At 39.8% G+C, this 13,783-nt stretch overlaps 1 protein-coding gene across 2 annotated transcripts in view; it reads left to right on the top strand.

Moving 5' to 3' along the window:
- RASGRF2 (Ras protein specific guanine nucleotide releasing factor 2) overlaps positions 1-13,783 on the top strand; it is a 1,720,695-nt gene that overhangs the window by 1,689,001 nt on the left and 17,911 nt on the right. For both annotated transcript variants that reach the window (XM_078675315.1, XM_078675317.1), the window contains exon 26: positions 2,938-3,006. In XM_078675315.1, the coding sequence (XP_078531441.1) occupies positions 2,938-3,006 (69 nt within the window). The remainder of the gene's footprint in view (positions 1-2,937; positions 3,007-13,783) is intronic.

Consider the following 13,783-nt stretch of genomic DNA (forward strand, 5'->3'; position numbering starts at 1 on the left):
GAACCTGTCCGATTACGTCCATATCTCGAGGGCACTGCACAGCAGCTGCAGTGGTGGCCCATGAACCGACATTGGGTCCAGGGCAGATCCCTCTCCCTTCCCCAACCGGAACATACAGTGGTGATGGACGCGTCCCTCCTGGATGGGGGGCCACATGGGAGAGGCGGATATCAGAGGCCTCTGGTCTCTGGCGGAGTCCAGGCTCCATATCAACTTTCCGGAGCTTCAGGCGCCTTGCACTGAAGGCATTCCTTCCCTCTGTCAAAGGGAAAGTGGTGTAGATGTTCACAGACAACACCACCGCCATGTGGTACTGCAACAAACAGGGTGGGGTGGGGTCGTGGACCCTATGTCAGGAGGCTCTGCGCCTCTGGACATGGCTGGAACAGCAGGGCATTTCCCTGGTGGTTCAACACCTGGCAGGTTCACTGAATGCCAGGGCGGACGAACTCAGCCGCAGGTGCAGGATGGATCATGAAAGGCGTCTTCACTCAGACGTGGTGCAAAGTTTCTTTTGACAGTGGGGAGAGCCTTGGTTAGATCTATTCGCCACCGAAGAGAACGCGCAATGTCAGCAATTCTGCGCTTTGGAATTTCCAAGGCGGCACTCGCTAGGCGACGCTTTTTTTGTCGCGAGTGGAGTTGGGGTCTGTTGTACGCCTTTTCCCCTATACCACTTCTGCCCAGAGTGCTGAAGAAGATCAGGCAAAATTGGGCCCAAGTCATTCTGGTGGCGCCGGACTGGGCTAGAAGAGTTTGGTATCCCGAGCTACTCAGTATGACCATCGATCCCCTGATCTGACTGCCTTTTTTGGGAAGGTCTTCTGTAGCAGAAGCAGGGAACGGTCCTCCACCCGAACCTGTCCAGTCTCCACCTATTTGCGTGGTGATTGAGCGGAGGCAGTAGATTCCTTTTGGCTTGCCTTCCGAAGTCTGTGATGTCATTCTGGCAGCCAGGCATCCCTCCACTAAGTTGATATACGCCTGAAGGTGGAAACAATTTGTGGCATGGTGCACGGCAAAGGCTGTGGATCCCCTTCCTACCCCTATTTCAGAAGTTCTTCTGTTCCTTCTTTCCTTAGCCCAGCAGGGCTCTGCTCAGGGCACTATCAAGGGCTATCTTTCTGCTATTTAGGCTTTTCTCGGGCTCCCTGATCATCCCTCTCTTTTCAAGTACCCTGCTGTAAATAGATTTCTCAAAGGGATTACTCATCTTTTCCCTCCTATTCATTTCGTAATGCCACAGTGGGACATGAATCTGGTTCTTACATATTTAATGCGCGCTCCCTTTGAGCCTCTTCACAACTGTCCTTTTCGTCTGCTGACTCTGAAGACTGCTTTCCTGGTTGCCATCATCTCTGCCAGGAGAGTGAGTGAGCTCCAGGCTCTTCCTTGTAAACCTCCTTTTCTTTCTGTCCATCCGGACAAGGTTGTGCTCAGAACACGTCCATCCTTTCTGCCAAAGGTTGTCACTGCCTTTCACATAGGGCAGATCATCACTTTGCCCGCCTCCTTTCCGCCTCCGCATCCTTCCAGAGAGGAAGAGAGCCTCCACCGTCTGAACCCAAAACGTGTGCTCTCATTTTACCTGAACCGCACACAACAGTTCCGGGTAGATGACCAGCTCTTTGTTGGCTTCGTTGTCGCCAAGAAATGTCGGGCCATATACAAGTGGACTATGTCCCGATGGGTCGTCTTGTGTATTAAAGCTTGTTATTCTCTGGCTAAAAAGCAGCCTCCCGTGGGGCTGCATGCCCATTCCACCAGGCGGCGGCTGGAACTACGGCGTTGGGACATGGTGTTCCCTTACAAGGCATCTATCAGGCAGCTAGGTGGGCCTCGTTGCATACTTTTACTAAGCTCTACTTCCTGGACAGCCAAGTCCGGAGAGACGGCTTCTTTGGCCGTTCTGTTCTCCGAGACTTCCTGGTGTGATCTTGGTTCACAGACCCACCACCGGTGTTGGTATTGCTGGGGTATCTATTCTAAGGTAAGGAATCTATCACTATGTGTTTCCCTCAGATGAACAAGTTACTTACCTTCGGTAACAATATATGAATATATGTAAGAAATAGTAGTGGTGATAGAGTCCTTACCGCCCCACCCATCCTCCCCGTTCTACAAACTGATTTCTAGGGTTAAGGTCATCTCTTTCAGGGGCTTGGTTGCAAGGCACCAGTGGTCAGTATGTTGCATGGCTCTGCGTTTCTGGAGCGGAAAGTCGTTTACAGAACTGACATCACCACGCAAGGGCGGCGTCTGAGTAGCTACTGCGACGTCATCTCGGCGACCACAACGCCAACAATGGACGCGAAGGGGTACTGCTGATGAAAACTTTCCGGATCCATTCTGACGCCTGGGGGTAATGCTAAGGTAAGGAATCTATCACTACTAATGTTGCTTACAGACATATCGTTACCGAAGGTAAGTAACTTGTTCATTTACTGTGCATATACCAAGGTTCTGCGTTCTGCTCTGACCTATAACTATCTCCATTTGAAAATTGCATTTTTCAAAGAAAATGTGTTTTGTGCCCAGAGCTCCACACTGGCAGATGACAAGATGCGGTTAATTTCTTCTTAAATGACACTATATCATCAGGAATGGATAAAAGGTATATGTAGTGGACAGCACTACCATTAGTTGATATTTTTCATCTTGTGGTTTAATGAAATAGTAAAAGAGCACAGGAATTCCAAAGCATATTGTAGATCTAATAGAAAATAAGTAATTTATTTTGAAACCATACATACAAAATCATACAAAGATTTGTTTTTTTTATTGTACAAGATGTTTTCATATATTGTCATGATTTCCACTGACATTAACCTGAGACTAAATACTGGAAAATGAGTTGCATGGCAATGTGTTCAAGTTAATACAGGACTGTAAGAAAACCTTTGTCCATAATATGTTTTCTGTGTATTTGTTCTGTAGATATCACATATTATCCGTGAGATACGCCAGTTCCAGCAGACACCATACCGGATAGAACATCAGCCAAAGGTAAGAACATGGGGATGTGTTCGGATGACTTGACCTCGTGGGTGTGTACAGGCATGTGTGTGTTCAAGAATACAATGCTACCACCAGTCCTGTAACTGTGTTGTTGTGTTACAGAAGCTTACATTGGTGCTGCTCGTAGTAACCGTGTTTTAAGTTGGCAAAGTGTGATGAATGTATCTGCAATACAAAAGTCAAAGTGACTGCCCATATCAAGCAGTCGTAGGAGGGGAACACATGGGAGCTGTGAAAGATGGTGGATCGTGCAGAGTCCAAGAAAGGGGAGCATCACAGGGTTCAAGAAGCAGTGCAGCACAGAGTCCAAGAGGGGGTGTTGCAGGATTCATGGGGGTGCATTGTCAAGTCCAAAGCGGGGAGCAGCACACGGTCGGAATAGGAGAGCGCAATCAGCATAGGTCATACCTCCATCTGAAAATCAAGGACCTCTATGACAACTTCAACGACCAGACATCTCACTCCGAAACCACTCCCTCATCCAGCAACGCCAGCCAGCCCATCATCTCCTCCTGGACCCCACTCACCACCGAAGACACCACATCAACCATGAAAGGCATCCACTCAGGAGCCCCCATGGATCCCTGCCCCCTGCACATCTTCCACAGAGCCGCCGCCGCCATCGCACCGGAACTACGACGCACCACTAATGCCACCTTCGAAACCGGCATCTTTCCCGACAACTGGACGTGCAGAAGTCAGACCCCTACTCAAGAAGTCCTCAGCATATCCCACGGACCTCAGGAACTACTGTCCCATCTCCCTCCTCCCCTTCGCGGCCAAAGTCATAGAGAAGACTGTCAACATCCAACTAACGAAATTCATCGAAGAAAATTCAATCCTCGACCCCTCCTAATCTGGATTCTGCAGCAACCACAGTACTGACACCACTCAACCCGCCTCCACAGACGACATCTGCATCCTCCTCGACCAAGGACACACTGCATCCCTGATCCTTCTCGATCTCACTGCAGCCTTCGACACCGACTCTCACCACACACTTACCGCCAGACTCCACGACGCTGGCATACAGGGAACCACCCTCAACTGGCTCTGCTCCTTCCTCACCGGCAGAATCCAAAGAATCAGACTTCCACCCTTCCTCTCCGAACCTAGAGAGCTCAAGTACAGAGTACTCCAAGGATCATCGCTCAGGATCATGCCCTTCAACATCTACATGGACCCCCTCGCCGCCATCGTCAGACAGCACGGACTCAGCATTATATCCACGCCAATGACACCCAGCTCATCCTCTCCTTCTCCATGGACGCCCTCACCACCAGACTCAACTTCAAGGAAGGAATGAAGGAGGTTGCATCCTGGATGAGCAGCAGCTGCCTGAAGCTCAACTCGGAGAAGACAGAGGTCCTTGTCCACAGACCCTCCCCCTCTCCATTGGACAACATCTGGTGGCCCATCACCCTCGCAGCCCCACCACCCCCACGGACTACGCTCAAAACCTCCTCATCGTACTCGAGGATGGTGCAGCATTCACACACATGTCCAGATTTATGATTTCTGCTAAATCTGGAGATGTGTCTTGTTCTGTGAGTGTTGTGTGCAAACACCCACACCTATAGAAAGCCCCTTCAACGCAAAGTGGTGTGTATGATGAGGTCGTATTTACATGGAGAAGACAAGCTAAACAGAGGGCCTTTTCCTCTCCTTGTAAATAGGAAAGAGTGTCTTGTGCCATCACTATGTTACAAAAAGTAACATATTGTTGGCACAGAATGCTTCTAAATTTGCCCCATAAGTGCTTAGGTATAGGCAGACTGTTACAATAAGAACATATTGCTTGTTGATTCATTGAAAAATTGCATGAGAGTGACAGGAGGTAAGCACAGAATTATCTCTCCAAAGATGCTCAAAGAAGAATGATTGAAATGGTTGCGCTCCTTCAATAGGTACAATGGGAAATGTTGAACCAATCAAATCTTTTTTTTCAGGTCACATGGGATCCTATGACAGAGAGATTCCAAAACTACAGATTTCTAAACTGAGTATTTTGAAGAGTATATTAATACTTTGTAGCTTCTTGCATAGTATATAAAGACATTGACTTGTACTAGAGTTAGTGGCTAGGCCAATCCTTAAGTATATGACTTATAAATAGAGTAATTTCAGTACTGCAAAGAGAGTACAAGATAAATGTATAAGTACTTAGGTTTTGGCAAAGTGATAGGACATGTTTATAGAGTGGTGAAGGGAAGGGATGAAGCCTGATGTAACATGTGCAAACACACTCTGTGACGTGTTTTAGGTTGAGGAATTTAGTCTCTTTTAATCCTGAAAGTCCCTGGGTACTACTAGCCCACCATGTCTCTCTATTGTACCCCATACAGCTGCGTTGCAGAGAGGTGGTCGGAAGCTATGGCCCATTTTACACCTCTCTGCAATGCAACTCTCTGCCACTTTCTGCGCATTTCTGGTGGGTTAGTTGGCCCCCAGGGACACTCAGGATTCAAGGCGACTTTATCCCGTAAACTTAAAACGCCCACAGAGCATGTTTCCACACTTATCTACTCTGTCCACCCCCCTTTCTTCACCAGTGTGCAAACAGCCCATTATGCAATTTAATATTTAGTTAATCTTACCTTAACAGTAATAGACATAAAAAATGCTAAACATTTTTTTCGGTTGTTTTATATAATTGATATTTCTGAAAATGTCATATTTTAGAATTAGGATCTCTGAAAGAGAAGAAAAAATACAGTTATAATATATAATATTATATTTATTAAAACACAACATCATTTTAACATTATATAAACTATTTTCTTTGTCTTTTTTGCTGTTATCAGAATATATTGAATTTCACTACAAACAGTGATTTCAATGTTACTCATCACATAATAGTGGACAAAAAAAACCAATCAATAAGATTGTTTAAAAAAAAACAAAAGTGCGTTTAAAATATTTTTAATATACTCGACTATTTCTGAACATTCTATAAAGTACATCCTCAATTACATACCATTTAATACAAATCACACATATATAAAATGCTTCCTTCTAAGAGAATTTTCTTACTTGAATATGAAAGAACCCAAATAATAATTCAATAAAGAATTCTTGTTTAATTTCTATACACTGTAAATTATGTTCTTTAAAAATATATGCTGTTAGAATGTGCAAGAAAAAGTCCATAATTTAAATTTATACCTTTCCTCTAGGCCAAATGGTATTCCTGAAATCCTTTAAACTGAAATTGTCATATAGTATTCGTATTAATACATTGAAACATATTCCTAATCGGCTGAATTATGTTCCTAAAACGTTGGCTTTAAAAATATTAGGTAGGAATTTGGTAATTTGTTAGGCAAACATTGTTTAAAAACCAATTGAGCATCATTACAATATGTCCATCCTATCCTTCATCGCATTTTAAATAGACAGTGTAATGTCCAGATGTTGTAGAAGGACCATCATGGAAAATTATTGCTACTGCTACAAATGTTCTTCCTGATATTTGACTTGCTACAAAATGTTTTTATTAAAGTTTCCAATTTTCTTCCATCAGCTGTACAACGTTGTGTCATTATAATTATATATTGTCCATATCTTCGTATAAATAATGTTGATAACATTTCTGATTTGCATTGGCTACACTCCATGTTTTGATTTGCTGCTTTAACTAATTTGTTGAAAGACACTAATTTACAGTCTGGTAATGTCAAATATATAAATCTTTCAGTGTCTATGTTAGTGCTAGATGTAAACATACAATTCTCACACTGATGTTCCCATTTATAACGAAGGCCAAAAAGATTTTCAATTTCTATTCCTTCATTTTCCAATACTGCCAGCATATACATTAGAAATTCCTGAGCATCTTGTTGGATATTCTGCGTGAATTGTGTAGAACCAGAACATATATCCAAAAGATTACGAATATCAGAAACGCTTTGCATTTTACTTTTATCAGTTCTCAACCTTTCATAAATACAATGCAACAAGGAACAAAATCTTTTTTCCCGATTCTCCATAATTTACTGTTGCAAACTTTCTAGAAAAAAAACAACATTGACCACTTCATTAGCATAGCAGTTGATACCTGAACTATTTTCAAACTGATAACTAACAATCTCTTCAATAGTGTCCTTTTTCTTTTTGCTTGCAATCTCAACATTATCTTGATTTTTTTCCTTCTCTATAACTTCACTACAGATATTCTCATATCTTCTTTTTTGACCTACCACACGCTTTTCAAACACAGGATATTGACCTAAATTGGGAGCATACGCTCTTCTTAGCCTATTATTCTCTTTTACACAGTTTGCATCTGCAGTAATCTTTGTCTCATCAAAATCAATCAAAAACAAACCAGATAAAGTTCTGACCCCGTTACAAAGCAACATATGCCATACCTTCCTTAAACATGATACTTCCAATGTTCACCAAAGCACTGTCTACACTTAATCCTTGAGATTTATGAATAGTCACTGCATATGCCAGAGAAAGTGCAAACTGTTTTCTACGGACATATAAATCTTTAACAAGCAATAAATGAACTGAACAACGACCGATTCGTTTGACTTCTTCAGTTTGATCAAATTTGATTTTTAAACATTCAATTCCATGTCTATTTTGATCATTAACAAAATCAACAACTTTACCCATTGCTCCAATTACTAAACCTTTTTCTACATCCAAATTGCGCCTTAAAATTACTCGACAGTTTACACATGCATGTAGCTTCTTTACTAAACCAGTAGTTTTAGATATCGATTTTTCTAAAGAATCCAATTTTGTTTTAAATTTTTCCCTCAAAATAATAAATTCCTTCATGCTCTATTTTATCAATGTCTCCATTTTTATTATTTCTTCATTTTCTAAGTTCAAAAGTTGTTCATTGAATATAAAACACTCGCGCAGTGTTGGCATTAAGAAGATTATAGATTTATTTTCTGCAATTTTCATATATATTTTATCAGGAACTATATTTTCATTTGGAAACAAATTTGAAAGTAGTCGAATTTGCAAAGCTTGTTTGCCATGTTCTGTCAGTACTCCAATTCTTATATCTTGAAGAATAGTTCCATAATCAACATCATTTGCCTGTCGCATATTTGTAATGAGTTCTTTGTATTCAAAATGTGACCAAATATTAACGTTTCCAACACTTCCCAAAGACTTTCTGGTTTATTCATGCACAAGTGTTTTAAATACTGGTTGTCCTTTTACGGGAGTAAGTTGCTGTGTATCTCCAAACACTATGACATGTTTTCCTCTAAATAAGACATCGTACTCTGTTTTAAGAATTTGCTGCATTCTTAAATGCACAAAAGCAAGCATTAAGTTTAAGACCATGCTTACCTCATCAATAATTAGAAGTTTCATTTTCTTTAGCACTCTTGAAACTTCATAACAAGCTTCTCTAGATAGCTTATGATATTCCAATTTGTTTTCAAGCTCTACAGGTAGCACAACTAAACGATGCAATGTAATTCCTTTAATGTTGTGTGCTGCTAATCCAGTTGGAGCAGTTACAACACAAGACAAATGGGAATCAGTTATTTTCTGTAGATAAGTGGTCAAAACTTTAATTAAGAAACTTTTTCCTGTTCCAGCTTGACCACTGACATACATACGGATAGGTTGAAATGATGTGCATGTGCATTCTTTCTTTTCATGAAAAAATCCATGGTCAATCAGTTATCTCAGTTGGTGATGTATTTCTTTCTGTTCAACATTTAGTTGTTCTTCCAAATTTCCTAAGTCCATAATATCTTCTTGAGCTTGATGCCTTGCTGTTTCGACTTCGTTCTTGGTGATTGCCACTTCATTTTCAAGAATTGGTTGTCCTAGTGGATCTTGACTCAGTGGAGCAGAACTTTGACTGCCTTAAGAACTGTCTCTAGCAATCTCAGCTGCAATAGTAGCTTCTTGATCAATTTCATAGTTCAACATTTTCAGATAATTTGCAAAAACTGTACATTCTATGGTATCTTTACAAGCATTGAAGGAATCTTCATAGTTTTGAAAATCTCCAAGTAATTCCAATTCCGTACACCACGGTTTGAACAGTTGCAAAAGTGCCAAATAGTTAAATTCCCTTTTATCAGGAGTATCACAACTCAGTTTTCTGTGATTAATCAAACTTCCTTTCCTTTGTTTCACCAAACATCCTTCGCAACCAATCACTGGATATTTTCCTTTATTGATGTTTTCTGTAGTATTCCGTTGAAAATTTTAATATTGCAGCACTTCATAGAGACATGTGTTCTCAAGATGATGACTTCTATTTGGATAATATGTATCCAACATATTTGTTTTGACAATATCTGTACTTTCCGGATCTTTTTCTGCTAAATATTAAATTTCTTGTACAGATTTAAGTACTCAATTTCGCGTTGCAGCAAGACCTAGAGTCACCCAAATGATTCTTCTAGATTTTGAATATAAACTTGCAGATGATAACCGATCTGAGCATTCATGCGCTCCAATTTCTCGATGGGATAACATCTTCAAACTAAAACTGTACAATGTCTTACTAATCCTCTTCTCGTGAGTAATTTCTTCCCACATTTCTTTCAATTCCGTCTTTTCTGATTTTGTAATGTAGGATGTCACACACCGGGCAACTGCAATGGAATTATCCGCAACATACTGAATATCCATATTAGCCTTCCACATTGAGAGAATAACTGGGTTAAAATAAATTATGTATTTTGATTCTTCACTTCTTCTCAAATTGTATGTATTTTTTTTAGATTTTCTAGTGATGGTATGTCTCATAGCTGACATAAAATTATTTACTCTTCCTTTGGATATTACAGGACGTGGAAATCCAAAACGACATTTGGGATAAAACTTTTCCTTAGATTTGTACTTTCATCAACAGTATTTTCCACATCGTTGACTTTGGAATCGTAAGACTTGTTGTCTTAAGTTGTCTTCTTCTGTTCTTTTTGGTATAGCACATGTGGCATATTCTTCAAAAAAAGACAAAACAGTATCATCTGAATCAGTTCCGAATTTAGGTGCATCCTTGATCCTTATCAGCATATGTATATGAGGAGCACCTCTAGCTTGATACTCCTTTCTCCAAAAGAAATCCCCAACTTCTTCAAGAGGAGGATTCTTTTTATTGCAGATAAGCTTCAAATCTATGATTGAAATATCTGCGTACATTAACAGGATCCAAAGAGCACAGTTCTCCAGCTGTCTTGTATTTAATATTTTTTATATTCGAATTTACCTCTCGAAGAAATTCAAGTACATCATCCCAAACGTATACAGCACAGCTTAGGGTAAGGAACCACGTAGGAGTTCCTAAGTTCCTTAGCATACATTTAAGTTCTCCATGACGACGGTACCAATACTTATTAGTACCACGCTGACATGCCATCAAATTAATCAGCTGAGATTCTAAATGATCATCTCTCTGATGTACTTTATCCATAAATTCCTTTGCTGAAACATTTTTAAGATTTACTCCTGTTTTGAATATGTGGTTAACTGCATATGAAAGTCCAGACAAGTCACTCTCAAACAAAAGATGAAATATATATGGGATACATTGTCGAAATCTTGGATCTTCTGCGTACAATCTAGTCCGATATTCAGATGCAGGAATCTGCACTGATCGTTCATCATATCGTCCACCTTTTCCTGTTGGAAACAATTGCGGAAAACAACCAGCTTCCAAACTTTTTCCCATACACTCATGGGACTTTCCTTTGCTTTTTTCATTTGGAATAATTCAATAGTATTCCCTATTACTTCTTTTGAATGAAGTGGATGTACACTAAAATGTTCATAGATTTCTTCACTTTTGGACATATCCACTTTTTCAATTTGACCACTTGACATTTCCGTATCATCTCCTAAAAGTATTTCTTCTTCTTCCACATACACTTTTTCATAGTTCTTCATGAAATATAATGTTGTCTTTTGCACTTTCCTAACATCCCCTAATTATTGCCAGATTTTCTTACTCTTAAAAGGAACACCATTAACTTGAATAACTAGTGGTTCACTTTCTACATTCTCTACACCAATAGGTTCAATATTTTTCTTTAAATCTAGGGGTAAATACACAACTCTTCCTTTTAATCCTCTCTGTAAATCTGAAGGAGGCAATTTACCTGTTTTAGGCTCCATACGAACAATATCTTGAAATGGGTGTACACATTGAATCAGAATAGACTCCTACGTATTTAAATCTATCAGTTCTGGAGGAATAGTTACCAATTCTAGATTATAGGCAGCTCTAGCGGGCATTTTATTCTCATCTAATTTGTTATAACAATATTTGCAAATACACTGGTCAGAACTCAAATCAAAACAATTCTCTACCAACAAATAAGTTGCAAATTCCTTCAACTTATGATTATTTTCTCTTTTACTTTTTAAATACAGATCAACAGTTCTAGTCTGATTTTTATATTATAAGTTCGCCGACAGCAAATGCAAGAATAATTTGGCCTTTCACCTGAAATCACCTTAAACTTTGTAATTTGTTCTTCAAGTTTTTGGTAGTAGTATGTTGCACATTCTCTTCAACATTTTCTATTATTAATGTGTCAGTTTCTGCACTCTCTTGTTCAGGACCAAAGTAACAAAACTCAATTTCATCATAAACCTTCTTCACATCTGATACTGACCCACGCAAAAGAGCACTGTTCAACTCATTTAACATTAGTGCTGGACTTTTGCGTAATACAATCTTATGACTAACTTCCGCATTTGAGAATGAAGTACTGCTAACATAGTGAAATGAAAAACACTTTGACATACTTTTCTAGAAAGACAAGCCAGAAAATGACCTTGAAAATCAGTATTTTTTCTCACTCTGCAAGGGTCTAGTACTTGCAATATCTTAATCTTTCGTTTAACACTTTTTTTTACTATACTCTCGTAAGAAATTGCGTAAAATATCAATAGATGCTTGTACACTACAAATACTACTGCAATCCCAAGTGTACACTGGGGCTTTAGGACGTCTCCCTAGAACTTCATCAGCTAACACTTCTTCTGCATGTCTGGGAACCAGCTTCTCTTTCTCAATTGGACAACCATTTCTAACCTCATAAGCGCGACCACTGGTATCAACTGCATGCAATAAATTATTGGTCTGAAAATAACTTTCTTCTTAAAGAAAGGCTTTGAACTTGAACTGTGTTTCCATACACCCAAAAAAAATCACAAAAATTATTTCTGTTAATTACTCTTTTCCTCTTACTTTTGGCCTTCATTAAATGGATTGGTTTATCTAGTGATCGCATTCTGTTTAAAACTAAAATGAATAATTTCCTTTTCAATTCAAAAGCCTTTTGAACAATGGATTCAAAATGCCTCTTCTTTTTATAAAATAGTGCTCTTTTTTTTTATTTATTTCACTTCTTTTAGCAAGTTAAAAACAACTCTTTTATAAAAAATCTTTTTTCTGATTTCTTTATACTAATTGTGCCTTATTTTACCATACATTGTTTCTTTTGAATACGATTTTCCAATTTTTCCTTTGCTTTTATTCATATTCTTTTTTCTGATCGAAGCATACTTTGTACTTTGCACACTGTTTCTAGGCTTTGAAAGTTGTTTAATAAATTCTTTAGTTGTCTTACCGGAAAACTTTTTCTTTTTACCCACATGATGTTGGTCATCCAATACTTTTCTTTTAATTCATATTTATTTATAGTTTCAAAATATAACAGTAGCAACAGACATATTCTTCAGTTACACATTACAGAGTACAGTGTCCAGAGTGGATAGTGATTCATCCGCACATTAGCATAGTTTTACAGAAACATGTTGATATAGAACATCCGTCACCTTACATTACAGCGATAACCATCATAACAGCATAACATATATCATCAGTCAGGCGAATTAGCTAATACATATGCAGTGAATAGACCCCAGATGTCCCTCAGTCTAGAGGCTCTTGGTAGTTCTTCCCAATAACAAAGAAGTTGGTCACTGCAGAAAGCAATATCCTTCAGCCATTGTGGAAATCTCGGTGCCGGCCTTCCATCCCAGTGGAGCGAAACTCTGCGTTTGGCCAATAATAGAGCTAAAGCCACTAATCTGCGATTACACGCTTTAAGATGCATTACATTGCCTAATAGGCAGGTGGGCATGGTACAAAGTACAGACTCTCCCACCATAGCTGTTAATGCTTCAGTTACTTTCTCCCAAAACTCCGCCACTTTACCACAACTCCACGCCAGATGCTGAAAATCAGCAGCGTCCACCCCACAGCGCCTGCAACTGATAGAATCTCTCAGCCCATATTTAAAAAGTTGCGCCGGCGTGTAGTATATTTGATGAATATGCTTGTAGTGAATCAGGCGCAAATTCCCATTAGCAGTAAATTGCCCTGTGAGCTTACAACATGTATCCCATTCATCTTCTGTCAGTGCTTGTGGCAATATGTCGTTCCATTTAGTCAATGGGCCCACACTCCCATCCACTTCGTCAGCCTGTGAGGCATTATACTTACAAGTAATCATTTTTGCCCTAGATTGTGCAACATAAACGTGTTGTAGTGCCGCAAGGGTGGGAGGTTCGGCAGGATAACAGGGATATAAAGCTTTAATCGCGGCCCTTAGCCTACTATATATAAAGGTGGCCATAACCGAGCCAGTCCCACCTTCTGTGAAGGCCTGCAATCCAATGAATTCCCCACCTGGGAACACATCCCCCATAGTTCGCCTACCTGCAGCTTGCAGAATTTTTAACGCCCTTCTCCACATGTCACAGAGATCTTCCCATGGTGTAGTAGCGGCATTGCTGGCGCATACAACGGTAACCGCCC

Source organism: Lissotriton helveticus, chromosome 2_1 (genome assembly GCF_964261635.1).
Source record: "Lissotriton helveticus chromosome 2_1, aLisHel1.1, whole genome shotgun sequence".
Classification (NCBI taxonomy): domain Eukaryota; kingdom Metazoa; phylum Chordata; class Amphibia; order Caudata; family Salamandridae; genus Lissotriton; species Lissotriton helveticus.